At 32.2% G+C, this 26,808-nt stretch overlaps 1 protein-coding gene across 1 annotated transcript in view; it reads left to right on the top strand.

The window, feature by feature from the left end:
• The window catches only part of LOC113522697 (LIM/homeobox protein Lhx1), a 91,726-nt gene extending 65,790 nt beyond the window's left edge, over positions 1 to 25,936 (top strand). Inside the window, exons 6-7 of the mRNA XM_052896076.1 lie at positions 21,844 to 22,102; positions 23,446 to 25,936. Coding sequence (XP_052752036.1) covers positions 21,844 to 22,102; positions 23,446 to 23,600 — 414 coding nt within the window. The 3' untranslated portion in view covers positions 23,601 to 25,936. The remainder of the gene's footprint in view (positions 1 to 21,843; positions 22,103 to 23,445) is intronic.
• Positions 25,937 to 26,808: the final 872 nt, after the last annotated feature.

The following is a 26,808-nucleotide window of genomic DNA, read 5'->3' as shown; positions in this document are numbered from 1 at the left end:
TTCGCCGCTTTAGGAAGCCGCGTAGCGGTCCCTTTTAACATTCCAAAGTTAGAAATTGATAGGCATTTAAACACGCATTGATAATTTCCTTACATGCCGTAAATTAACCATATGGAAATCGTTGCGCGATGTCGTTCATTCACGTGTTTTACACGATCGTATAAATTCCATCACTGATTGTTATTTACGATGACAAAATAAAACTATTCTTTTTTCAAAATTGTTATAAACACTATCTTACAGGTATAAATATAAATCAATTGCTGAATGGTATTTTTTTAATGGATGATAATAGAATAGTAATTCCGCCTGCGCTAACGGTATATGCTGGCGGTTCACCAGTGAGGGATGATAGATGAGAATGAAAAGACAAGTCAGTTCACCCATCGTGATGAATACATATAGGATTCAGCATGACTGTCTCCATTGGGAACTACGGGGAGGTCGACCTAACAGGGTATATTGTTAGCAATAGAACTGGTAGTCCGCGTAACTAACAATTCCTTCCCCCCGCCGAATGTAAACGCATCACATAAGAACAACTGCACTTCTTTTTTTTTATGTGTTCGTAATTCTAACAAGGTTTATATGGAAGAAAATTTATCAAAATTGTAAGCATAAGTGAATAATTTGAGTTAAAAAAGAAAAGATTTAAGCTAGTATAACAATAATAATACATTTGCCGTTACGTACAATTATGCGCATAATTGATTAATACCAGACAGCAGGTATATAAATTTTTAAGTTTAGCTATCTATCTACATCAATCATCTTATTTTCGAATACCAAAGACCCAAAGATCTAATTTTATAATATTTAAATGAAATTTACCTAGGTACTTAAAGAATAAAATAATTAAATAATATAATAATTAAAATTGGCGTTTCTAAATCTTGCCAAGTCTATCTACTTGTCTATGAAGATAAGCACTTTGTGGATAGCTAATTTCAAATACTTGTCTTTTATGGAGGATTGAAAATCAGACTTTAGCTACAAAAGTGTTATTGTGTTTATTTTTATATAATATATACATACAAAGCAAAAAGAATAGCATAAGAGTGAAATGTCAACATAACAAGTATTACTGACATGAAATTTAAGTAAGTAATTTAAGAAACAAACCTGAAGAATGCAGGACGGAAAATATACATAGATACGAAAATAACAAATCGTGCAGCGGTCCCTTCACCTTAACACGATGTCACCCGACCGCGAAACGACAGAAAAAAATAGAATATTTTAATAAGTTCATATATCGTAATTTCTTTAGCGTGACATCCCTGTCGCCGCGCGACGCGTCCTTATTGGCTCATATTTTATTTTGACAGCTCGCGTAGTTAGTGTCTTACCAAGACTGTCAATGAACTTTCATTTATTTTATTAACATAACATTGATCGTTTTGTATTATTTTTTTAGTGAGAAATAAAAAATTAGTGAGTTTAATTTTCATATCAGATACCTTTTACGTTCAGTGGAATTAAAACAAATAAAAAATATATGTGTTAAAATTAAGATAAATAAATATTTTTTTCTTTCTTTTGGCATTGGATTTTTAGGGTTGCTATTATTAAAAAAAAATTATATAACAGTATAATTTTTAGTCTTCCTGTGTGTTATCTATCGACTTTCATCATAAGACAATTTATATAACATGTAATAATTTGAGGATAGTCTTAGTGTTCGTAAACGTCTTAATGGGGCTTTGGAACGAAAATGTGAATTTGGAAGCCAGAGCCGAAAATTAATAGTTTTAAGACGTCAGCCGAACGAATGACAGCTTGGGCAGTTGTTATTGCTTCGACAACAATCGGATTACCATTGATTATTATTATCGATGTTTTTCATAAAATGCGTCGCTGTATATTGTAGTTGTATTAAAGTCTGTAAATCCTGTCTGCGTGGTTTACTTCTGATTTTTGACATTTGTTAAATGTAACATGCAAGTATTTTTATTATATAAAATCTGTAACTAAAATGACAGTCAATTAACAATGATGTGGGAGTCGCACGTGCTGATAAACAGTCTGTGTTAAAAAGGGGTTAAATTACAAGCCAATAGTAGCAATTTGCTTAGCAACGCTTTGTCATCGAGACGTTAGGCGTTACAAATTACCCTATTACTCGAAGAATATGCACCGTGCGTGTCTCGAATTAGCATTTATAATTTGAGAACAAGATCATTCATCATTATTAATTAATCACCAAGGCCATCCGTATTATCACATGTACTTTGTATTAACAACTTCATGCATCCACTACTACGCATTCATATTAATTTGAATGTTTTAAATGACTTCAAAAACACGTAAAAAATACTAATCACCATATTGTTAACTTTATTTTCTATGGTTCGATATTTATTATTCTCGTTAGTTTATATATGTTTTTATTTGTGTCAATGACGAAATTAAATATCCTCTAAAGAACTACGTAATTGCTTTTTCACTCGCTTTCAGAGGTTAAATTGAAGCTGATCAGAAAAATTGATTTAATTTTTAAATTTGGAATAGATTAGTAGTGGAGTACCTACTTAGAAGAAATTTTGCTTTAAGTTAATCTATGATATTTCTTTTATTTATGTTAAAACTATAACCACACGTTTTGTATCTGTATTAGATTATATACAGAAATACACTTCTCATGTAATCTTTTTCATGTAAAGGAGGAATTCTTAATTGTATTATTTGTATGTATAATATGATAATTTTGCTAATCAATATTGTATTTCATTTAAAAGTAACCATATTTTTAGGGCATTTTCACTATTGTATTGTTTTTAATTTTTATTTTATAAACAATCTTAAATTTTTATTCTAGAACAGTTAAGGGTTTGTAGTTACCGGAGCACAATACTACTCAGATGACATCAGATGACTGCCTGATTAGTTTTACTATCTCGTATCTCTCTCTTAACCTTTTCAATACTGAGAAGACCGCCTGACTGCTGTCTTGTTTTCACTTTTAATCTTTTAAATGCTAATATAGTATCATTACTTATTTTATAAATAAAGCCGTAAGTATTTATATTTATCTACAAGCAAGTATCAATAGTTTATCATAACTGATAGGTTATCGAGAAAGTAATTCCCATACGGAAGCTAATGTCGCCACTTGATTGATAGCGCTGCAATAAAAACTGTTTGTCACCGTTGTAGCGAGCACATTATGTCACCACTGGGCACCAAGGTGACGTGCGCTGATTAATGTGCCTGTCATGTGGTGTGGAGGCACCTTAATGTTTCCTCTTGTCTATGGTCATTAGTTGGCGTGCGTTGTAGGTCAGTTATTGGTGACATTACAAGCATTATTCATATTAATAATACTTGTAAATCCCACAATAATATCGTAAGCTTATTTTTCTTAGCTTCCATTATGGCTGTAGCTATAAAATAAACCTGTCAATTAAAAAACGAACTCGCAACCAAATCCATGGAAACGTCAGTGAGGAAATCAGAGTTAAATGAGCCGTATGTCGGGCGGTCGCACGCCCATATCTCATCTTTTAATGTCCGTCGGCCACTTTGAACTGCCCCAAATACTATAACTTGCACGAGTTACGAGACAAACGCGTAAAAGCCTGTGTGACCGCAGCTTTATAACCGAATTCTGTCGAATACACCCGATGTTTTACGATGGACTGTACCGTCTCTTTAAAGGTCCTATAATAGCTCTAGATATAGATATAGAGGTTAAGACGAAGAATTGTTATTTGAGTGATTGAGTTCGTCAAATACGATCGGAAGTATTATTGATAGGTGTATTATTATTATTAGCCGTGTGGTGTCACAATAGAATTGGCCACCCCTTCCTTTTGTGTGTGTGTCGTAAGACTAAGGGAATTTAATGGGTGAGAATTGGAGAGCAACGTCTCTCTTAATACACTACCAAAGCCTAACTACGGTTGCTAATCCACCAGGCAAGCGTAGTTACTACTAGTGATACCTTCTAAGGGGGAGACCTATGTTCAGCAGTGGACTGTTAACAGCTGATATGGAATGGTATGGTATTATTATCTACAAAGTAGAACTTTCATAAAAATGTTCAGAAAAATGTGATTTTTTTAGTGATAATTTAAATATTTAACATATCAATAACTTAAATTTTAATTCGTCCCTTAATTGTGACAGAAAACAGTATCCGCAAAGTCTTGCGTAAGCACAACATGGCATTTATTTTATTTCAAAGTTATTATAATTTCAAAAAGGGAAAAGATCTGTAAATCGCCAACACTGTCAGTACGGCCGCAGGGGCCAGTGTCATCGCACGTGAAATGTATCCAATAACGATTATCACCAGCAATACTTACGGATCGTTCCCCGTTGAATCCACACTTTATCTAAAAACGGCCAGTTTATTGCAATAAATTCGTAATTTTAATCGTTATTATTAAAACAACGGCGAGGCATATGCACGGGCGAACAGTAAAATAGATGTTTTACAAGCGCGTTTCTTGTCAATTCTCGTAAAAATGTTGAGCGTACGGCGCGTAGCGGGATTTGCATCAAAAGATGACGTTTAGTGTGCTTATTGTGCATTAAACCCCATGAAATGTCTTGCCTCCATCTTGCGGCTGCGGTGTTATGGTCGATTGCACCGGAAAATAACCTGTTTGCCGCTGTTTTTTTTAAAGGAATTTAACATCAACAACAGTGGCTTTATTTAGAATACTGTAATGTTTTGTAGAATTTAATGAATTCCGCAAAAAGAGAAATGAAATTATCACATGGTTGTGAAGACATTGTATGTATGTCTAAAGGGCTTGCTACATGATCATACATAAGTGTATATTTTTATTATTAAATTTTTTAAGGGTTTTTAACTTCTTTAAGTATATCAACCCTATCGCACCCTGAACTAATTTCTCAGATAAGATTTAACACTTTTATTATTGATTATATACTTTGCCTACTTACGGAAAGAAAAGCATCAATAACTTACAGAAATATATAAAAAAATATTTAGGGTTATTTGTATTGTATTGTAATGGCTAATGAACTGTGCACTGCTAAACAGAGCCTCCCCCATAAGGGGGGTTTCGCCAGCAGTTGCCTCGCTTGGCAGACAGGTTGGCAACTGCAGTTTGGGTGGTAATGTTTTAAAAGGGACGCTGCTGCTTATTCCACCACCATAAGCTCCCTTAGTCACCTCTTACGACACCCACAGGAAAGAAAAGGGTGGCCTTTTCTATGCCGGTTATTTAAGGTTACATTTTTATTAAAATGTTCACTTTATAACACTATGTACAAGTATAAATTGGCTAGTAGGATCACGTTTCATTTCTGCCTTGTATTTATTCGTTTCTTAAGTTAGTTAACTGGTTCGACATATTTGACAGTAACAAGCCCCATACTATATTTACGTAAAGAAATATAAAGATCGATATTATATGATTTATTATAGGACGGACAGAAGCACCTTGCTAGTTCGCCAGCAGGTGCGCTTTCACAAAGGCCTTTGACGAAAGCAATAAATTATTAATTATGACAAAAAGCCGCGTTATACAATGCATAGGTGTATTAGTTTGCGAATATTTAAGAAAAAAAACTCAAGTGCGGCGCTTAAAAATGTTTTGTCTATGAGACGTCCCGCGGACAGTGTGCGGCTGAGGATAAAGGGAAGCAAAGTTGCCGACGCGGCGAGCACACCGGGACAAAAGCACCCCGCGCGGACAAAAAATGACATCATTTATTTTATTGCCCCGGGTGAGAATGTGGCACATTAATATTGCGTAGGGCTTAATGTCCGATCGCCCTAGGCTGGCCATCATTCAGTTCGGCTGTTGTCTTACCTAAGGTGAAACATTAAATTTTACCTTTGACGTATTATTGAAATGTTATAAAGCAGCCGTATGAATTGCTATATACTTATAAAAAAAAAAGTCAATTTATAAATATAAGTTGATAAAATATATTTTGTCTATGGAGGATGCAGATCATCTGTGGAGGAAACAACAAAACTATAGGTTTTTTTTAGATATTGCAAATTAATTAAGATTCTTGCGTGTTATAAATTTACTTGTTAACCAAGTGATGTATCATTGGGTACACTTCAGTAGTTGTATTATTTTGGGCAAGTATAATTTCGCACGCAAACAATAAATTAATATAAATATCGCCGCTGTCATCATATATCTATAAGTACATTACATTAAACAACTCGATACTGTTCCGTTTGTATTTCAGATTAGTTATATCCATCTGCCGTTATAACTTGTTGATTACATGCAATTTTTTTCTTCTGTGGCATTTATTAAATTTTCAATCTCTTTCCTGAAGGTAGACATTGATGAAATTTGTAATTTTTTTATAACACTGAGCTGGCGAACAAGCATACGGCCCACCTGATGGTAAGTGGTTACCGAAGCTTATGCACGTCTGCAATACCAGGGGTATTACGCGTGCGTTGCCGACCTTGAGGAAACTTCTTTACCCCCCTTTTGAAGAACCCCATGCTGTAGTCTTTTGCGAAAACCGCGGTAGGGAGCTTTTAGTCGAATTTCATATAATGTAAGTAAGTCTTCAAAAAACCAAATACTTCCAATATTATTTATAATATATAATTATACAATCTCTTTCCATTGTAAAAGAAAGATTCATTAGATCCCCGAAATTTGCACAAAAAGTTTTTACGGTGCCCACATGCTTTTTGCATTGGACGATAACAATAATAGATACTACAGAAGATTTATCAGTAGTTCAAATTCATGGTTAATGAATTACTTAAATAATAAATAAATTGATAAAGGCGACAACATAATTATTTGATGCGTATTGAGAGAAAGGAAATAGTATATTTAATGCTTTTTTTTAAAGATACAAATGTATAATACAGATTTGATAACTTTAGAGCTGTTTCTGTCACATTTGGTTTATTTTAATGTATTCGAATTATAAACAATATTGAAATTATTAAGACACTATCTGTGACTCTGAATAAACTGTTTTTGTCTGTCTAAATCCTTCTTGACTTGATTAGACTTGTCTATAGACATATCGTTACCTGTAATATTTTCGTAAATGTATTTTGTGATATCTGCAATTTAATAAACATATTTTTCACGACGGTATCGAGTATAACGTTTTCACCAATCAGTTTCTATAGAACTTGATTTAATAGTTTGCTTTGAAAATATAATAACCATTCAGACAAACATCCTTTCACATTTTATAATACTAGTAAAGAGTGTCGATTTCTGTCGGTAATGAACTTGTATTTAATGACTTTATCGCACCGGTGATTTATAATTGACCCGTGATCTATGGTTTATTACGACCAGTAGTAGGTTGTATATAAAAGAAACAGTGAGGAGTACATCTTAATCGGTACATGTATAGGGTTACCAAATATTCCATAAGTAGATAGGTAGTTTATCGCAAACAAGAATCAAAATGGCGAGTAATGAGTAAGCGGGATGGCCCTACATTAAAAAAGAACCTCTAGACTAAGGACTAAATACTTGTAGCCTAATAAAAATGGTTTCAGTACGTAGTACAAAATATTATATTACAAGATGACACACACACATACGCGTACGTCTTAGTATTTCGCAATCGGATAAGAAATAAATACATTAAAAAAATGTTTTTTGGATACGTTAGAAATAGAAAAATAACTATTACCTACAACTTGATTCTATTGTTGTAAAAATCTATAATAGTATCTAAAATTATCCTGATAGTACTAGTCGACTTTATTACTAGTCTATTTTATAAATGCAGCTAAAAGAAATATTTCCCTCGAATGCTTAAATTTCTATCAACATAGTTAACCTTTAATTTTAACGTGTTGTCTTGCAAGAGTTGTACGCAACCCTACATTCATAAAACATAAACTTAGTGTGCGCACACGCTGCCATCGATCATGGCTGACCAGAATAGTGATTTATTATGTTTCTACCACTAGTTTCCTAGAGTAGCCGGCTTTATAGCAAATTAATTTTGCACTGGCCATTGGTTTAGCGACCTGGTTTGCATTTGCATTTTGAAATATTTTGACTAATCTGTTATGAACCGGGCCGCAGTGCGATGTAATTGTTTGTTATAGACTTCAATATTATTTATAGTTAAGAAAATTCAAACATAAAGACAAAGGACATTTTGTTGTTTACATTTTCTTCATTTGTTCAGACTTAGTCCTCAGGAAAGACAACGCACATTTTTTTTTACCAATGTGTTATAGGTACGATTATTAGTTTTTATTTGCGACTTCGTCCACGTGAAGAGATATATTTATTGATATATGTATGTGCTTTTTTATATTCAATCAGACTATTAAAATGCCAAGGGTTAAAAAATTGCTTTTTGCACGATACTTCGTGTGCGTGGATTTCAGAAGAAGGAAAATCAATTAAATACATCACTTCTAGTTGAAAATAAAATGTATAATAAATTTTAGGTTAGATCTTCAAATATAACTGTGAAAACCGCATTTAATTTAGTGTAATAGTTTTTGGGTGATGCCAGAACAAACATACAGACAACATTTTAAAAAAAATATTGTTTTGGCTTTTTAAGATTTCACATATCAATTTTTTTTATAAATATCATTCATGTACAGACATCTTTCTACAATTTTATTATATATATATATAGATATGAACAAAGATTATTACTGAAGCATTATTTAAATAGGTATATGTATTAAAACATATAATTACAATTATACATTATAATTGTATTTGAAACAGCTTCTTCTAGTTACGGTTCTAGTTCAGCCGATTACGTTGCCATCCGCTCAAAGTATTTGATGGTACAATTGAATAATACGCCTGCAAAGTTCGTTGACCGTTTTTATGCACTTTGCACATTTCTCAGGCTCTCCGCACGTAACAGTCTGTTTCACGGTTCAATCTCGTCGTGACAATATCAACGTTAATTTGTTATATTGATGTTGGTTTTTGCGCGGGAAAAAAATATGTAGACACAACTATTTTGTAATTTTTTGCACCTTTCCCCAGATTTATTGCGTTTTATTTGTTGTTGTAATATTTTTTATGGGTCTTAGCACGAATCGTCCAAACTTAGGTCACGATGAATTAAAACTTTTACTCTACAGACGCTCCTTATATATCAAAAGTGAGTAGTTGGAAAAGATTTTTAGAAGCCATGGGAACAATATACACCTACAGGTTTGAGCAGATAATTGGTTGCGGGAAATAGCTAAATATAATATAAATGATTATTTTTGATTATTCACTAATCCACATAGGCGCCAGGCCTAGTAATTGTTGATTTCGAGCATCTAGTGAAACAGTAGTTCAGCTGATGGGAGCACTAACCTAGGCATAGAAGCTACGGCTTAAAATCTCGTCCGCTTTGAAATATTTTTTCCATTATATTATTTTTAGTATTTCTACTAAATAATGTTTCATGAACACTGAACACCATCGTCTATAAGTCCCTCAGTGTTGTGATGCGTCACGTCACGGTCAAGTGCTCGAGGCCGATTCCGCGTCATGACGTCATTGCACCATGACCTCTAGCTCTTCCTACTGTCACTGCTATCCGTGACTTGGTACCTCGATTTATCCGTAAGATGACACTCTCGTTGTATTTGCTTTTTTTTTAAATTGGGAAAATCCATCATAGAGACCTACTGATCCCAAAGGAGACAAGTGGGTATCGCTGGACTTCTACCAGATAATATTCTCCATGGTTTTCTACTTTCTTGCCACTGACTATGGTGGACCCCGCCTCGGGCTCGCTTTTATATTCGACCGCAACTTCAGCGGCATTGTACGCAAACAGACCCCTAGTCTTTCCGTAAGGACGAACTTACAGTTGTTCTCTTGCATTTCCAAGAAGATGCACTATGAACTCTCCAATTGATCTCTTTTACTGAAGATGAACTATCTTACATATAGTACGTCTTCACTACTCGGACTCCTGTGGTTAATAGCAGTACCTAGCTCATATCTTTCCCCTAAGGTGAACCGCTTCCTCAATATAGGTCTCTTGCAAGGCATAACAAAGCAAGAGAAGATTACCACACTACAGTAAATTTTAAGGGTTATGCCCTCCCTTTTGCATTTACACTTGAGTTTTTTTTTACGTCGAATGAAGCTATCGGAAGGATTTTTCAAACTAGTATCTTTTAAAATAACACCAGTCAAGTATCTCTTTATTATAACTGTCGAATTTTTTGCCAATTTAATTGCGTAAGTTATGTAAAAACAAGAGATGGCGACACTGGTTTTCTTGTGCCGTTTCTTTGGTCTGCTCAAGAAGCGGAAGCAATGGCGTATAGACTTAAACTATGCAATTATATTATTTTTTTGTGATAAATGTAAGTAGATTAATTAGTATAGATTCATTCAAATAATGTACTTTTTGATTGAAATAAAAAAGTTATAATATTTTTTTTTAAACCATTCACACGCAGAATCTATCTCTATCTTTTTAATTAAAAAGTTAAAATAAACAATTATAAAATATTAGTGTACGTCCTACGAGTAGATAAATGATAAGATTAACTGATTCCTATGTTTTACTCGCGACATACGTGTGAAACATTGGTCGTTGTCATATTTATTACGTATTTCGTAATTTTCAAATTATCTCTCCGTCATTTTTCATACAATTCGCACACTTGTTAAGTGACAAATAGGATTATTTTCATACGCGTATTATAGGTACTAGTTTTAATTCGCGGCTCTGTTCAAGATTCTAAAACACGTGACTAACTTAACTTACAAACTTACACATTCATAAATTTTTAAGTAAGGTTTGACTAAAATTGTATAGTGTTTTCAATTTAGTGAATAAAAAAAAAAACAAATACCTATTTAAATATTTACACACACTGCCTCAGATGCACCTATTATATTCCTACTATTATATATATAATAGACAATATAGGTACATAGCCAACCCAATTTTTAATAAAAATAAAGAATCAAATAATAAATTAACCTAATGAAAATTTAATATTTAATTTAATACACTCAAAAATCTATTATAACAAAATTGAAATTACAAAGGAAACAGATAAATTGTGCTTTTATTTTTATAGGCATCTCTACTCATATACAACAATGCAAACAGTGTTACATTATGTAAATAACATTTACCGTTTTAATATAACCATATGCAACAACGATAACTTATCTCAGGTCGTTAAAAACACAATGCAACAAAACACAAGGATAAGGGCCGCCATTTTGAAACGCGTAACCAATCGTTCCGTTGTTTGTTATCAGCCTACTGATAACAGTTCGATTTACGAATTCTGGTTCGCTATTGGATAGTAACTTTCATAGTGCTTACTTATCGAAAATTAAAGTAATCTTGTTATTGAATTAAATGGGTCATGTTTTATACATTTTTTTAGTTCTTGAAAACAATGCTTGTTGAAAGATAAAAGATATGCGTGTGTTTATCTACAGGTGATTAATATAATACCAATAATATAAAACAAGAAGGCGGTCTATAGTTGTATTAATAGTTTTCTAAGAAATATAATTAAGAGAGTTGAAAACATAAATTTTGAGTATTTTTAAAATATCTAAATAATATTCTATTTTGATATTTTATTTTATTTTAAAGAAAATTTATTAACCATGAACAGAAATAGCTTTAAATATACCCACATCATCGTGGTGAATATCTAATTAACTAAAATAAGACAAGTCACAAATTGGAATCACCGAAACAGAATGCACGGTAAATTTAGCAGAATGAACATTGAGAACAGACTTTTTAACTTTTTAAATTTAGATAAATCTGTAGAGAGGAACGAGTTGGCGGGAAAGATTGACAGTTGATTTTTTTTTACGTAAGTAGTGTAGTGTTCATATAGGTTACCCTTAACTAAATTAAAAAATCATTTATTATTTAAAGGGGCTAATTAAATAAAGGGGCGAATCTTTTTTTTTCAAATCTCTATTATAGTTATTTCATATTGGTATTTAATAACAAACAGATCAGCGAAGGTAATACCATCCCATATTTCATATACGTCTTAATAATTCCTAGAGGAGCTTAGGCCAAGCCACATTCAATTTGTTTTCTAAATTAATTAATGTAATATACCTAATTACCTGTAAAATACCGAAGCATACTCTACTGTAGTAGGTAGTGCATATTATTAATCAAAATATTATCAACATAAAAACTTGTCTTATTTATAATAGTCTATCATACTTAAACGTATTTGATTGAAACTTGACCCAAATAAATCCTACCCTTTTTAAATGACTTTTTTGCCCCATTTTTTATGTTACTTAGAATGGCAAACACGCTGACCGCCTATAGCTTTGAACAGTATATAGATATAACAAAGTAGGTATACCATAAATACTGTTTCGCAATTGATACTCTTCATTCGTTGTCATTCCTGATGACTAAGATATTATGCCTTTGTAGCTTATCATTTTATTGCCATATCTCACCTTTCATTTTATGTAAATATTTTACTGAACTAGGGGTTACTAGGTGTAACTACCATTAATATGTATGCGACTGTGCTAATACTTGAAGATTGACCACTATTATTACTACCAGAATTTTTACAAACTTCCATATTGGACAAAAAAATTTAAATCAACTAATTTACGTAAGAAAAGCCGCAAGATATACTAATAGCTAATTAAGTAGGTGTAAGCATTACTGCATTATTGATATTTGTGCAAATACTTACATGATTTGTAGCAGATGTAATAGATATGTATCATAATTTATAGACTTTTTTTAACAAAATTACATCCTTTTTTTGTATCAGTCAAGTTCATCAGTTTCAATTTAGGTATCTTAGGCCCAATCGACCTCAATCACGATTTTGTAATAATAGAATTCGAAAACGAAGATTTTTCGCTTTTATTAACCGTGTAAACGTTTAAGTGGGTTAATTCATTAACTATTAAGTCTAATACTTTTTGGAACACGCCGAGACATGTCTGTGGATTTTTCGGTGAAATATTAATTCATATACTAGCTACATTCCACAGTTTTGTCCCCATGAATTTAAATAAAACATATCTAGTATATTCATTAATCTAGGATATGTTCAATCGGGTGTACCTACCAAATTTTATTTAAATACATTGTATTTTACTATTTAAGAGTGATTGAACAATAAACATCTTTACAAACAATCAATTTGTAATGCTTAGGCAATTGGATTTTGTTTTTGAAAATTAATAGTAGGTATTTTTTATATTCACTAGGAACTTTACATGGAATAGATCTGACATTTCTTAAATTGTTGTCTTCCTAATCAAAGGGTAAAATTTCTTTATTAAAAAAATATTTAAAATCAATTAATTTTAATATGAAAATAAATACTGCTTTCACTTAATAATTAGCTATCCAATAAATTTATTTTGTTTTAATAAGGAAAGATGTTTATAAATATGTTACATACATAATGTAGATATGTTTATAAATTTATCATGTAATTTGGGTTCTTAATACTTACACATTATATAATTTTACAGATTTATTTTCATTAACATCAAAACAAGCAATATGTCCAGTACCTACAGTTTTGAGAGGGAACAATTTATTTTCCGCGCGCCACGCCAATTGGCTGTAGATGGCGCATGAGCTGCGCCGCGCAGTGTGGTCGCGTCTTCAGTGTCGCCAACTTCTTGTTCCTTTTTTGAAATTTGAATTGCATTTTATTTTTCTTCTGTCGCTCGCTCCTGATATACGTGATATGCCAGCGACAAAATGGCTTATTAAATTATCCATTGTGTTGCTCCTGCGATTTGTAATAACTTTAAACACAAAATTATAATATTATCATTACGGAAAGGAAGAAAATTATGATAAATTGATAATGGTCATCAATATTCAACAAGAGTGCTAACCGCGAGGGTGCCCAAAATTCGCGGCCACGTCCCATATGGCGCATGACACAATAAAGTTTATGGCGGAACGAAAAATGGAAACAAAAAATACGGTCAGCACAACTGTTCGTTACGTAGGTATTATAGGTACAGATATTGTGTGGCTCCCGGTAGGGAGTCGACCGCCCGTCGAGTCGCTCTCAACGCTCCAAGCCCAAATTACTAGTTCACCTTAGTTGCCAGATTATAATGTCGATTCTAGGTATCCGTAAGTCTAGATGTTGCAATAATTAGTCGGACCATATTTTGAGTTCATCGATTGTTAATATTAAATACACTCTCTATATTTTGTTTAATTTACACTTTATTACAACACAGCATTAAATTATAATAATTCGATTTATAAAAGTGATATATTTATTATAGCGAGCCAGTGACACGACGCAGTAATATAGATGTTTTATTTCGATGTTTTAGATAGAAAAAATACGATTTTTAAATACGAGTATGATCAAGTCAGTTATTATAGTTATGTATGAATGAATGTATGTATTAGAGCTTAGTTATAATTTTCACATCCAGGTCGTAATGTCGGCTCATTAGCGCTGGGGGGCGCCGTCCCCCGTACCGCAGGTAGTCGATCGGGCGTTATTTATATTGAGAATACACAGAACAATGTCTACGGCATCTCTTATTAATCATCGCTTTATCCTCGGCCGGCTGGGCGATTCCGCTTCATGTGAACTTAGAACAATGGACTTAAAGGAATATTGCCGACAGATATCTAACACATGAGCTTTAACTTTAGACGCTGAATGCTCATGTTTCATGACATAAAAAGCTACTCGTAAAACTGTCCGCAGTTAACATTAAACCTCCCCGTTAATTATTAATAACGTTTGGTTTAGTAACTGTAATAAAACAATGTGATCTAGCTGCAAGGCGCCCACCGTCGCGATTTATACCTACGACCACAGCATGTATTTTTGCTGTAAGTTAAATCGAGTCGCGAATATACTGTAGTTGTGTAAACGCAATCAAAACGATAGTTAGGGCCTTTAGTATCCATGTACGTCTGACTATAGGTAGTTAATACTGTGATTTTACGATTTTCTTAGGCGTCAGTGTTACGGTGAGAGAATGGCCCCTCACAGCGGTGGACGTATGAAATATAGTGTTTAACACCACGCGGCATGTTCGGCTGGCGTCCCGTGGCGCGGGACTGTCCTGTGCGGCGTGTGTAGCGTCGTCACCCTGCTCTCTGGCTCGTCTTGGAAGCCGCACCGTATACGTGCGTTTAGTTGTTTATAGAAATGATGTTTCGTATTTGTAAGAGTAATGAGGTTATTGTCTTTCCCGACTCGCTGTATACTGTAAAATTAAATTTAAATCATCCAAGTCGTCATTTTACCTTGTCATGTATCCATAGTTTTATCTCTTATTTACTTCTCATTTACTCGGTTGTTTAGTGTCACATAAAGATAGATTTACTTTGTTTTAGTAGAGGCAGACTTTGTACAAAAGTCGATTGCTTGGGTACCTCTGTCCCATTCGTGATTCAGCCGTGAAGCAGCTGTGTTTGCATGGCTGTGTTTCGGTTTGAAGGGTTAGATATGGCGTGAATTTACTGGGTACAGAGGAATAACACCTGAGTCTTCAGGAATGGCAACGCATGGGGGGTGTCATAGGCGAAACAGTATACTCTGTTATGTCAATGGTACTGCTCATGTCTATAGGCGACGGTTACCACTTTCCATCAGGTGGGCCGTCAGCTTTTTTGCCGTTCTAAGTTGTATAAAAAAAACTTGTTTTCATTAGTCATGTAATAAGAATCTTCAAGACAACACTGACGAGACATCGTAGTGTTGATTAAAGACTATGTCAGTTTATTGGATCAGTACTGAGTTTTTCTTTAATTTCAATGCCAGTAATTAAACTAATGTTTATTATAAACCATAATAATTGCTATTAAATATACTTATTCGAGTTTTTGTCAACGTCATACTTCAATAACGTCAATCTGTCTTAAATAACTAAGAAACATTTACCGAAGTCCAGTTTAAATTTTTTTTTACTTCCATAATACCTGCTATTAAGTAATAAAAGTAATATCTAAACATTAAGTAACGGAACACGTCAATTTGGTGGTCAAAACGTTTATAATGTGTGTAGTAAGCTAGAGTTGGGTGCTGTAAGTTTTGTTTCAAGGTTACACTACTGTCTAGGTAGTGTATTGTTGTTATTACTTATTGTTTACTTAAATGTCAAGAGTTCAAAATAACAGTTATTGAAATAGTTAACTTGACCCTTTATTATTAATGGATTATAATTTTTCTATACAGGGATGGCAACAATAGAGGTTTTCTGATGATAACCTATTGCCATAGTTATGAACGATGATGAAAGTAGTCTATATTCTTCATCATTTCAAATGTTATGTGTCGATATACCAAATTTTATGTGACTTGGCCAAGTCGCGAAAATGTCAAGTATTGAAATAAACAAACTTTCATGTCTAGGTTAACAATACAAAAAGGAAAGACTTTGTCAACCGACTTCAAAAAGAAGAAGGTTCTCAATTCAGTTGTATTTTTTTTTTGTAACTTCATAACTTTGCCAGTCGTAAACTAATTTGGAAAATCATTATTTTATCTAAAAGGATATACTTAAAGATTGGTCCTATAGAGATTTTATCAAAATCAGTTCAGTAGGTTAGTTTTTAAATCATAATGACTGGTTATGCTGCAATTCAAGTCGTTTCTTTTGTGGAAATATGTGGAATAATAATAAATAAATATTAATAATAATAAATAATAATAAATACCTATATCAACCTATAGAAACCTATATCATCAGTGAGTAGAATGGGTTCTATACTATTTTATTTTTCTAATTCTAGTGCGATGATGAGGCGGACTGCTAGTTTATGATATAAGTAAAAATTGTATGATAACTAACTACTCCTTTCTTGAGCTGACTTCTCTTTCTAAGACTCAGATGTTCATCAACGTTGCATTGATATTTTTACAGTTAAGTTACAGTAAGCAGATATACAATATGTATTGTCTTATACCATTGTTTCCTCAAATAAATATACTAACAATGTAACTATATAGGTATAAAAAAAACTTGTCGGTTGTCTTTCCATTACGTTAAAACCACTGAACTAATGTCATTTACACGCGGAGTTTAGAATACGGGTGACTAATGAGCTTTCACACCCTAATGTAATAAATAATTTTATTGCACTAACTTACTCATAGAAATGGAAACAGGCACTGTGTTAAATAAAACCTGGATATGTATATCTGTATAGTATCTACTAGTATGTATATGTGTAGTCTATATACTAGTCTTGAAGCAAATATTCTTGTAAGTTTTTTAAAACATGTTCATACCGAAAATGAGATTAGTCTTCATCATTCACATTTATGAGAAGTTTAATTGTGAAAGTGTGAACGACCGTAATAATACTCTGGAATAGCATTTTTATTATGATTAAAATATATATATATATATATATATATATATATATATATATATATATATATATATATATATATATATATATATATATATATATATATATATATATATATATATATATGTTATGCAGTTATATTAGATAAATAAGTATGATAGTTCTACGTATTTAATGTCTCAGTTACAGTATTATTCTATTACACTAACTCATGGCTGATTTAATGTAATAATCAGACATATGTAGTCGTATGTTTTATTACATACATTTCAACGAAATTATCTTTTCAACTTTATTAGCCTATCCCTTTACAAAGTGTATCTAAAGTCTAAACTGGGATACATTGCGACAGTCCGACAGACGATATGAGAGAACACGACAAAGGACCATTCGATTAAAACTGTCCATTAATCAAAATCACGACTCTAGAATTGGATCAGTTTGTTACAGGTTGTAAATGGGTTTTCTGTGCAAATGCATGCGTGGGCGCAAGGCGGCGCGATCAAAGTGCCGCGCGCAGCGGGCTAGCGTGCTCGGGCTACAATGACGCTTTTGTTTTCAGATTTTTTTTAACTTTTTCCAATAAAGTATCTATATTTTTGAAAACAAAAGTATGCAAACTCATTGATTTCAAAATTTGTTGATTGTACTCGTATTTGAGAGATGATAAATATATAGTTAATTCATTTAATGTTTCTTGTAACTATTAATTTTTGCCTGTAGATATGTTCATACGAATAATCAAAATATTTTAATGAAATGTCATAAAATATACCTATGTTTTTCACTCCAAATATTACGGGTATATAAAATTTTATGACAATTAATTGAGTTGTTAAGACGCCAAGAGGTAATAAGAAACTGATTTTTGCATTTTATACTGAAAGTTTTATAAGTACATATTATATTTTAATGTAATAACAAATGAAATTAACATATGTATGTGTATTTTAGTTGAGAAAGTTCGACTAGTTTCAAGACCGCCCGGACCCTTAGTCATGAGCGGCCATGACGTTAGCGTGAGCCTGACATTGACATTTATAAATATTAGTGTAGTATAATAAAAATATCTATTGTAAAATGTTGAATGAAACAAATTTAATCGTAATTACAAATTTAATTTAATTTAATTGTATTACCAACATCAGAAATTGTAGTTTTTTATAAGAATAGATAATTAAAACTCGATATTTAATGAAATAAATACAATAAGATTCGAAAACATCACCAATTTGTAATACGTAAATAGTAAATAAATATTAGCTTCTACATAATTGTTTTTAATAATATTTAAAACATTCTAATACCCTTGAAGCTACAGTAACCCATAGAAAATGTAATTCATGTAAAAATAGTATTTAATTACTTGTAAATACTCTTCGTGGACTGTTACTTGTTATATAAATAAGATGTAATGCTTGACCAATAGATATTTTAATGGAAACAATGATATGCCGGATGGGACTGTCCTTGGTCAGCCGACGGAAAAATTTAACATTATTTACTACTCTATTAGTTTTAATTACACGCTATTTTTAGATTATTTACACATTACTAATGTTTCTCTTTCTACTCATATTTGTGTAGCTCATGTTGACTTTAACTGTGAACTTGTATAATTTGAGATTTTGATTTGCTGAAATTATACTCATTAGCTGGTAGTAGGTAGTAGGTAGTATGCAACAAGGAATGTTAAACAGAGGGCCAACTAGTATCATGTCATCAAAATGTGCTAAAACGCCCGTGGTATTCACATTATGTTACTATTTCTAAAGACTATAGCATTATGATTCCGTACATTACAATTTCACGATTATAACCTACTACTTAAGGGGGAAAGGGATTGTTAGTAATGGAGACTGAGAATCCCATTGCTGGCAATATACCCAACCAGGTCGACCTCCTCGCGGTTCCCCCTGGAAACTATCATGGTTAATTCCTGATGAATTCATCATGATGGGCTAACTGACCCTTTTTCATTCTCATTTATCACCCTTCACTGGTGCTCCGCCAGCGTATCCCGTTAGCGCAGGCGGGGTTACCAAACCATTTTCACCCATCAAAAAAAAAACTACTACTTACGAGTGCAATATTTGTTTGTGTAACTTTTAAACTATTCAACACGTAACGCTGGTATTTTGGCGTATGTGAAAATACTGTACTAATATTCTGTAAGATTTTAAAATGAACGGCTTGTAAAATTTATTTTAGTTTTAACATAAAAACCATCTTTTTGGCGGAAATATTAAACTTAGATACATTTAGCGGTCATTTTTGTAAAGCTGAAAGTAATGAATAGTTTTGCTATAGATATTATTCCATTATTTCAAACCATAAAATATAACGCCCTCTGCTTTTGTATCCGTTCTCACCCCACTATCTTGCGAAGATCGTCAGTCCATTTGAAGGTGAATCGACCCACGGGGCATTTTCCTGTACACGGTCTCCACTACAACAGTTTGCTCCCCAGAAATCTTTCACTCGATAAATGTGATCAGCCCACTGTCACTTCAGCTTGCAGATTTTGAGGCTACTGAACATGTTAGGTTTAATATAATTTTTCACAAGATTGAAAATGTGACCTTAGGTGACATACAAAATTTGCATGTTAATTAAAAATATTTGAATAACCCTATAATGGTATTTTGTCAATAACAAATAATGAAACCTATTAATTTTGTTAGAATGTCATGTAGATAGATATATGTGACCCTAAGATGTTAGGTAACACGACAAGAAATACGATATGTAGGTACCTATTTAAAACTAACATAAAATATTATTCGTTTATCAACTCTATTGCTTAATTAATTTTATTGCAAATTTTTTTACAGACAGCAATCGGTTTTTCGCTTAATTACCCTAATAGAACAACAATTGCACAATATCAGTAGGTCATTGTCAGTGCACAGTTTTTTAAGAGCATGCCATAGATTTGAGTTAACACACCCACCTAACCCATATCGAATATAATGATCGGCGCACACGAGACTAAACTGCGATCGTGAACACTTACTCACGCTCGGATTAGACGCGCGGGAGGCACGCGACCACGGCACCGCTTACGTGGCAATTCATAACGTCCAGAAAGGATGAATCGCCTCATATAAGAGTTAGGGGTTATTTCATACGAAATTGGGTTATATTTCATACGGTGAGTCAATTTGCTGTTCTTAGTAGTGCTTATAACTATCTTAATAAAAAGACGGCATGACATTATATTCGAATATTTTTTTAAATTAAATTATTTGTATTAAATATTTAAAAGATATTTATACATTTATAAGATATTTTAATATTCGAATTAAAAAAGGCAGTACCTAGTAGTTTTCTTTGTACATATCTTGCTATTTATTTCTCCTTTCGGGTGAATGGAAGAAATTTCTTTAAAAAATATCGCATAAGTTCACCTCTGTACTACTTCTATCTATAACTGCATTTTATTATATATTTGACAATAAGGTTAAAAAAAATTGTGCAGTTACACTATTTTTTTTTAAATATTAAATACTTTTAGTATGAAACTACTCTGGTACAGATAATAAAATTATTTTCCTTGGTTTCTATGCAGTTATGCATCCTTCTCTTAGTTTTACTTATTTATTTTATTTCATTATTTACACTCATTAATGCGTTATTTTATTTATAAATATCTAACTTATATTACCTACTATATATATATTTTAATATATAGGTATACAATATTTATTTTATTGGGTATTTCAAACGTTACGATTTGTATGAAATACCACTTTATTCGCGGTAACGCACCGTGAACACTCAACGACTATATGCGCATCATTGTACATTATTATCGGACCAGTGCCATGGATTGCCTAGGTACAATAAAAACCTAGAGCAATTTTCAGCAAATCAGATTTGCATGGGTGGCAGCCAATATACTTATGAATATTCCTATAAAAGTCCAGATTGCCTGTTAACTAGATTACGAAACTAATTTAATGACTTTAGCGTAAAAACCAAGGTTACAATAATAGGTACCTATTGTTTAGAATATTATGGTGTATACTTTTATTTATGACAAAAGAAAATTACGTATGAAAATGACTTGGATAATGTTCATTGGCCGTAAACAAATATAGTCGTTGCGACCACAAAATCGCCGATGCGGTCTTGGAACAAAAAACGTGTAATATAGTTTGTGAGCGACCGACAAAGTCGTACGACTTTTATATGCTTTTTTAGAGACGCTGTTTTATTTGCGGTTACGAAAATTTACGAATGTAATTCTTAAAAGAGATATTTTATAAAATTGTGCGTAGGTAATATAAGTCACTCTTATTGTAAACTGAATTTCGACTTCGAAAGGAAATACTAGTTGTCCATTCTATGCCGGGACCACACGGCATGTAATTCCTTTCCTTTAACATGTTACTTATTTATTATTGTTGTTATGCATTTTTTGGCCAACTTCAAAGAGGATGGAGATTCTCAATTTTTTAATATGTTCATATATTATCTACTTAATATCGAAGATTGACTGAAACACTTTTTAAAAGTTGTTTATAATTTTTAGCAAAAAAAAAATTGTTAATAGAAAAATTTCTTTCACAGGTCTGGTTCCAGAACAAGCGATCGAAAGAGCGTCGCTTAAAGCAACTCACGTCAATGGGCAGAGGCCCCTTCTTTGGGTCTTCGCGTAAAATGAGAGGGTTCCCCATGAACTTGTCTCCAGGAGGCCTAGAAGAGGGTCCGCCGGGGTTTCCGTATTTCGCGACAGCAGATGGCAAGTTCGAGTTTGGTTATGGCCCGCCGTTCCACCATGATGCGCCTTTCTTTCATCCCCCGCCGACGATGCCGTTTAATCAGCCAGGTTGGTAGACTTTTCCATGTGTAACTACTCATTATTTATTCTAAATGGTTTGCTATATATAATAATAGATAAATAAATATAAAACTAATTAAATAATATAAAACTGATTATATAATATAAAACTATTTAAATAATATAAAACTAATTAAATAATATAAAACTAATTAAATAATATAAAACTAATTAAATAATATAAAACTAATTAAGAACATTGGATCCGTTGGCAAGAGGTCCGCTTCGCTTGAGAAGTACTATGAATGTTACAGTATTCTGTGATGTCAATTGTATTAGACGACGTTTTTCGATCTCTTTTCGCAAGATATCAACTAATAATAAACTTTTCAAGCACTATTATAATATTTCTTTATTTACTTATTTATAATAATCATTGTATATTATTTAATATATTTATTTACCTACGCATATGCTGATAAAGTTTCTGAAACCATATCTGACAGATATCGTATACTTTTGTTTTACAGAAATCCCTGATTACGACTAAGCTCGTGAATAACTAACAGACACTGATCTGACTGTTAGATTATCATGTAAGTGTCAGATAGTGCAATTAAAATTTATAATAAAAAAATATTGGTCTACCTATCAGATATCATTATCAAAGATTTTATCAGTAAGTAAAGAAATAGGTACCTTAGCATACCTAAGTGCATTTTTTTCTATAACTTGGATAGGTGAATAATTTGATGACTAACCTGAAGTATAGTGATAGCCGTCACCAGACATAAATAGTAACATGGACATCACAGAATACACTATAATTTAATTACCATATCTCAACCTTGAAATAGGAATACAGTTTTGTACAATGTTGCTAGATACAATTTCTGTTTTTACCAAACTTTAAAGTTTTTTTTTTTCAAATGACAAGATTAACTCTACTTTCATTCACCGCAATGAAAATAGTGTGAAATTGTGTCGTTTCTCACTTCTTGTTGATACCTTTATTAGTATATTGTATGAGTATATATCCTATTATATTGTTTACACCTTTTTTTATACCATTGAAGTGACAAACAAGCATACGACCCACCTGATGGTAAGCGGTTACCGTAGCCTATGACTAAAAATGTGTCGAAAAACTTATCCAAATTTCTCTGCGTCCATTTTATTTTTCTTCAAAATTTCGCAAACTTATAGATTTTTTATTTCAAATTGCGAAGAAATACCCAATCTGGCAATGCTTGTCTTGCAATTACAATACTTAATATAATACTTAATATCTTGGAGGCAAGAATACTACTGTAACATACAGAATGTAGTCTTTTAGGTTGTTTAACTTAATCATAATCATACTGCACCAACCATAATAGTAACTGGAGCAGGTCGGTTCGCAGGCGGAATGGAGACGCTGCCAGGCGGCGAGTTCCCCGAACAGTTCCCGCCTCCGGATCACCTCGTTCTCCCTCGGCCTTCGTCGCCTGAGTTCACCTTTGGCGACGCCCCACCACCTCTCCATCCCGAGGGACTGGTCTGGTAGCTGAAGCCAGAGCCGCGAGACTTCCACGACTGATGCGGCTCGACGGGCTACAAAGTGGACTTATTGAACAGTGTTATATAAAACTGTGAAGTTTATAAGACGCAGTGTTATTGTGATTTTAGTTCTCCGGGTAAATTTTATAGTTTTCAGTGCATAATTCTACGTATCCATAATCTTTTAGTCGACAAAAATAAAAGGGTTAAATCAGCGATTTTACATGAGTCATGTTATATTTCATTTCGTATATCCAACTAAATTTAATAGACATTTGGCGTTGAGCTTTTATCGACAATGCCCTAGTCTGGTTTATACAAAATTAAATATATTTTAACCATTCAGGTAAAGTTTTTAAAATCTCCAGGATATTTTCAGATAAAGCAAACCGTTACAATTTCGAAGGCTTCCTTCCAATTGTTTCTCTCTAATTAAATTCAAATGGATTTTCTAATGGGTTCTAAAATCGTATCCTCATTTCATTGATTCGCTATCGACAAGGTCGTTGAGGTAAACACAATCTTCTACGTATACATCAGGTGATGGGCTTCTGGTTGTCCATTACTAATAGTTTAGTTCCAGTAAAATGTACTTACTCATGGAACTTGTTAGTTTTTTTACCGTTTTTTTTTTTATTGTTGTAGTAAACGTAGTATTATTTTCCGATGAAGTACGATGAATTCTCGTTTACGATGGACAAGATAAGAAACTATATTTATGATATTAATAAATTTGTATTTAATAGTTTAAAATGTACTTGTCATGCATTTTTTTCATTTGCTGTAAACAAGACGCATATTATATCAACTAACGTATTAAGTTCTTTTGATATTATTATTCCAGAAAACCTAATTTTATGAAAAAAAATTGAAACTACCTTTTTAATATAGTTAAAAGATTTTTTGGTTAAAAATATTTGTAATGGTTTGATTTTTGTCTGAAATAGTTCTGAGAATGTTAACGATGAGAATATAACATTTTACATTGTTTTATTTGTCATTTATGTTTTTATACTGCTTAATGTATGTAACAAATGCTGATACATTTGACAAATGAAGTTAAGTTACACCGAATAGAATTATGAATTAGCGAATTAAATACTTTCCAACACGATACGCAGCGAAAGAGCAGCAAAATAACTAGTTATCGACATTTATTTTTTTTCGATTTTATTAATTTATACATTATCTAATATAAAGTTTTGTTATTGTGCTATTCTTAGAATTAGTCCAATCCTTTATCCCCCTTATTTATGTTAACACGAAAGTCTATAATTGTGAATACATAGCGATACTGTGAATACATAGTGTAAGTGTACAGAAAAAGTTTTATAATTAATAATTATAATTTATTGAGTTATTAAAAGTATTTATTTAACGTAGGCCTATAACTGGCTAGCTACAAGAAAGTTTATTGTAAGCAAATAATTTTGGTTCCTATTTTAAAATATATGGCAATTCAGCGCATTTTGTTTTTGTATATTAATAAATGTATATTTCTATTGACATTTAATTAAATTAAGTACAATCATTATATAGACAATTAACGGACAGACATGATGTAAATATTAAGTAATGTAAATACAAAGTATTATGAGTAAATCTGTACGATATTGATAATGTATTTAATTGATACTCTACGTGTAAGTATAAAATCGTCAAATATCTCAAATTTATTTTAATTTTTTTTTGTCAACCATTCCTTATTTTTAATAAGGTTTTTAAACTTTCTCAATTTAACGTAATTGAATATTATATTATTTACATACCTCTTTATTTTTGCTTAAGTACCACAGAAGCTATGATTTGAGTGTGCTAAAATTCATTTAAATAAACGCATTGTAAATAAATTTTTACTCTCAAGATATTTTTAAATGACGAATGAGTTTCCGTACATTACAATATACTTACAGTATTTATCGTGTTCTAAGTCACGAAATGTATTAAAAATGTGTGTAAATAGGTATTATGTAAATATACAGTAATGAAACTTTAAATGAAAGTCACGCGTAATAGTTAAAAAGGATCTAAAACTTCAATGTAAACCATAAAGAATCTCAAACTGGCAGCTTTTGCAGTGATTATTTAAAAAAAAATAGTAATTAATATAAAAGATTTTTTTACTTAAAATTTTGTGTTGCCAGTATTAAATATCTCTACTATAATGATTTAATATTCATTAATATTTAATATTTCATTTATTTTACTTCGTGACTTGGAAGATGATGTGAAAACTGTAAATCAAGATACTTAGTATGTACATTAGTGTAAGTGTTAATATCCGTACATACTGTTATCTATCTGTATTTAGGGTATAAATAAAAGTATAATGGAATTGTCTGTAAGAATAAAATCTATTCAAAAAATAAATGCTTTTTATTTTAATAATATTGAGGGATATATGAGGGAGACTTTGTACAAAAGTCGATTGCTTTGGCACCTCTGTCCCATTCATGTTTCTACCGTGAAGCAGTTGTGTTTGCATGGCTGTGTTTCGGTTTGAAGGGTGGGATATGGCGTGAATTTACAGGGTACAAAGGAATAACACCTGAGTCGTCAGGAAAGGCAACGCATGGGGGGTATCATGGGCGACACAGTATACTTTGTTATGTCCATGATACTGCTCATGTCTATAGGCGACGGTTACCACTTTCCATCAGGTGGGCCGTCAGCTAGTTTGCCATTCTAAGTTGAAAAAAAAAATTCTTTATGAAATAAGAGATAAATGCATATTATATAATAATGATTTTGAAATATCTATCTAGCTTACAAGAAATTTAAATATAATAAAAACGTATACGCCAATAGTGAAGTAAAACCCAATAACAGACGGCCTGTCTAACATCTAATATCTTTCTTTTCTAGGAAGAGATCCATGATGTAAAAGTAGGTAATATCCACATATCGTAGGTGCAATATCTATCTATACATATATTGGTCCAATAACAGATATATATAATATCGAAAAGAAGATCCCGCTCGTAATGAATATAGATATCGGACTGGTATTGACGATACCGCAATGGTTGGTTATCAATGTCCAGAATAACTCAATATATAGATATCGGATATCACCCATCTCTGAATTGTCAAGTAATGGTGGTGGTAGGTACTTATGATGGGTAGAGTGACATACATACACACTTTCTTCTTTAATATGAAAGTAGACGTCACTTGAAAGTTTGAAGTCAAAATTTGCATTAGCTCTCCTACTA

Source organism: Galleria mellonella, unplaced genomic scaffold (genome assembly GCF_026898425.1).
Source record: "Galleria mellonella isolate WM207_F2 unplaced genomic scaffold, CSIRO_AGI_GalMel_v1 utg312, whole genome shotgun sequence".
Taxonomy (NCBI): Eukaryota; Metazoa; Arthropoda; class Insecta; order Lepidoptera; family Pyralidae; genus Galleria; species Galleria mellonella.
This window is presented reverse-complemented; position numbering and strand designations above follow the sequence as displayed.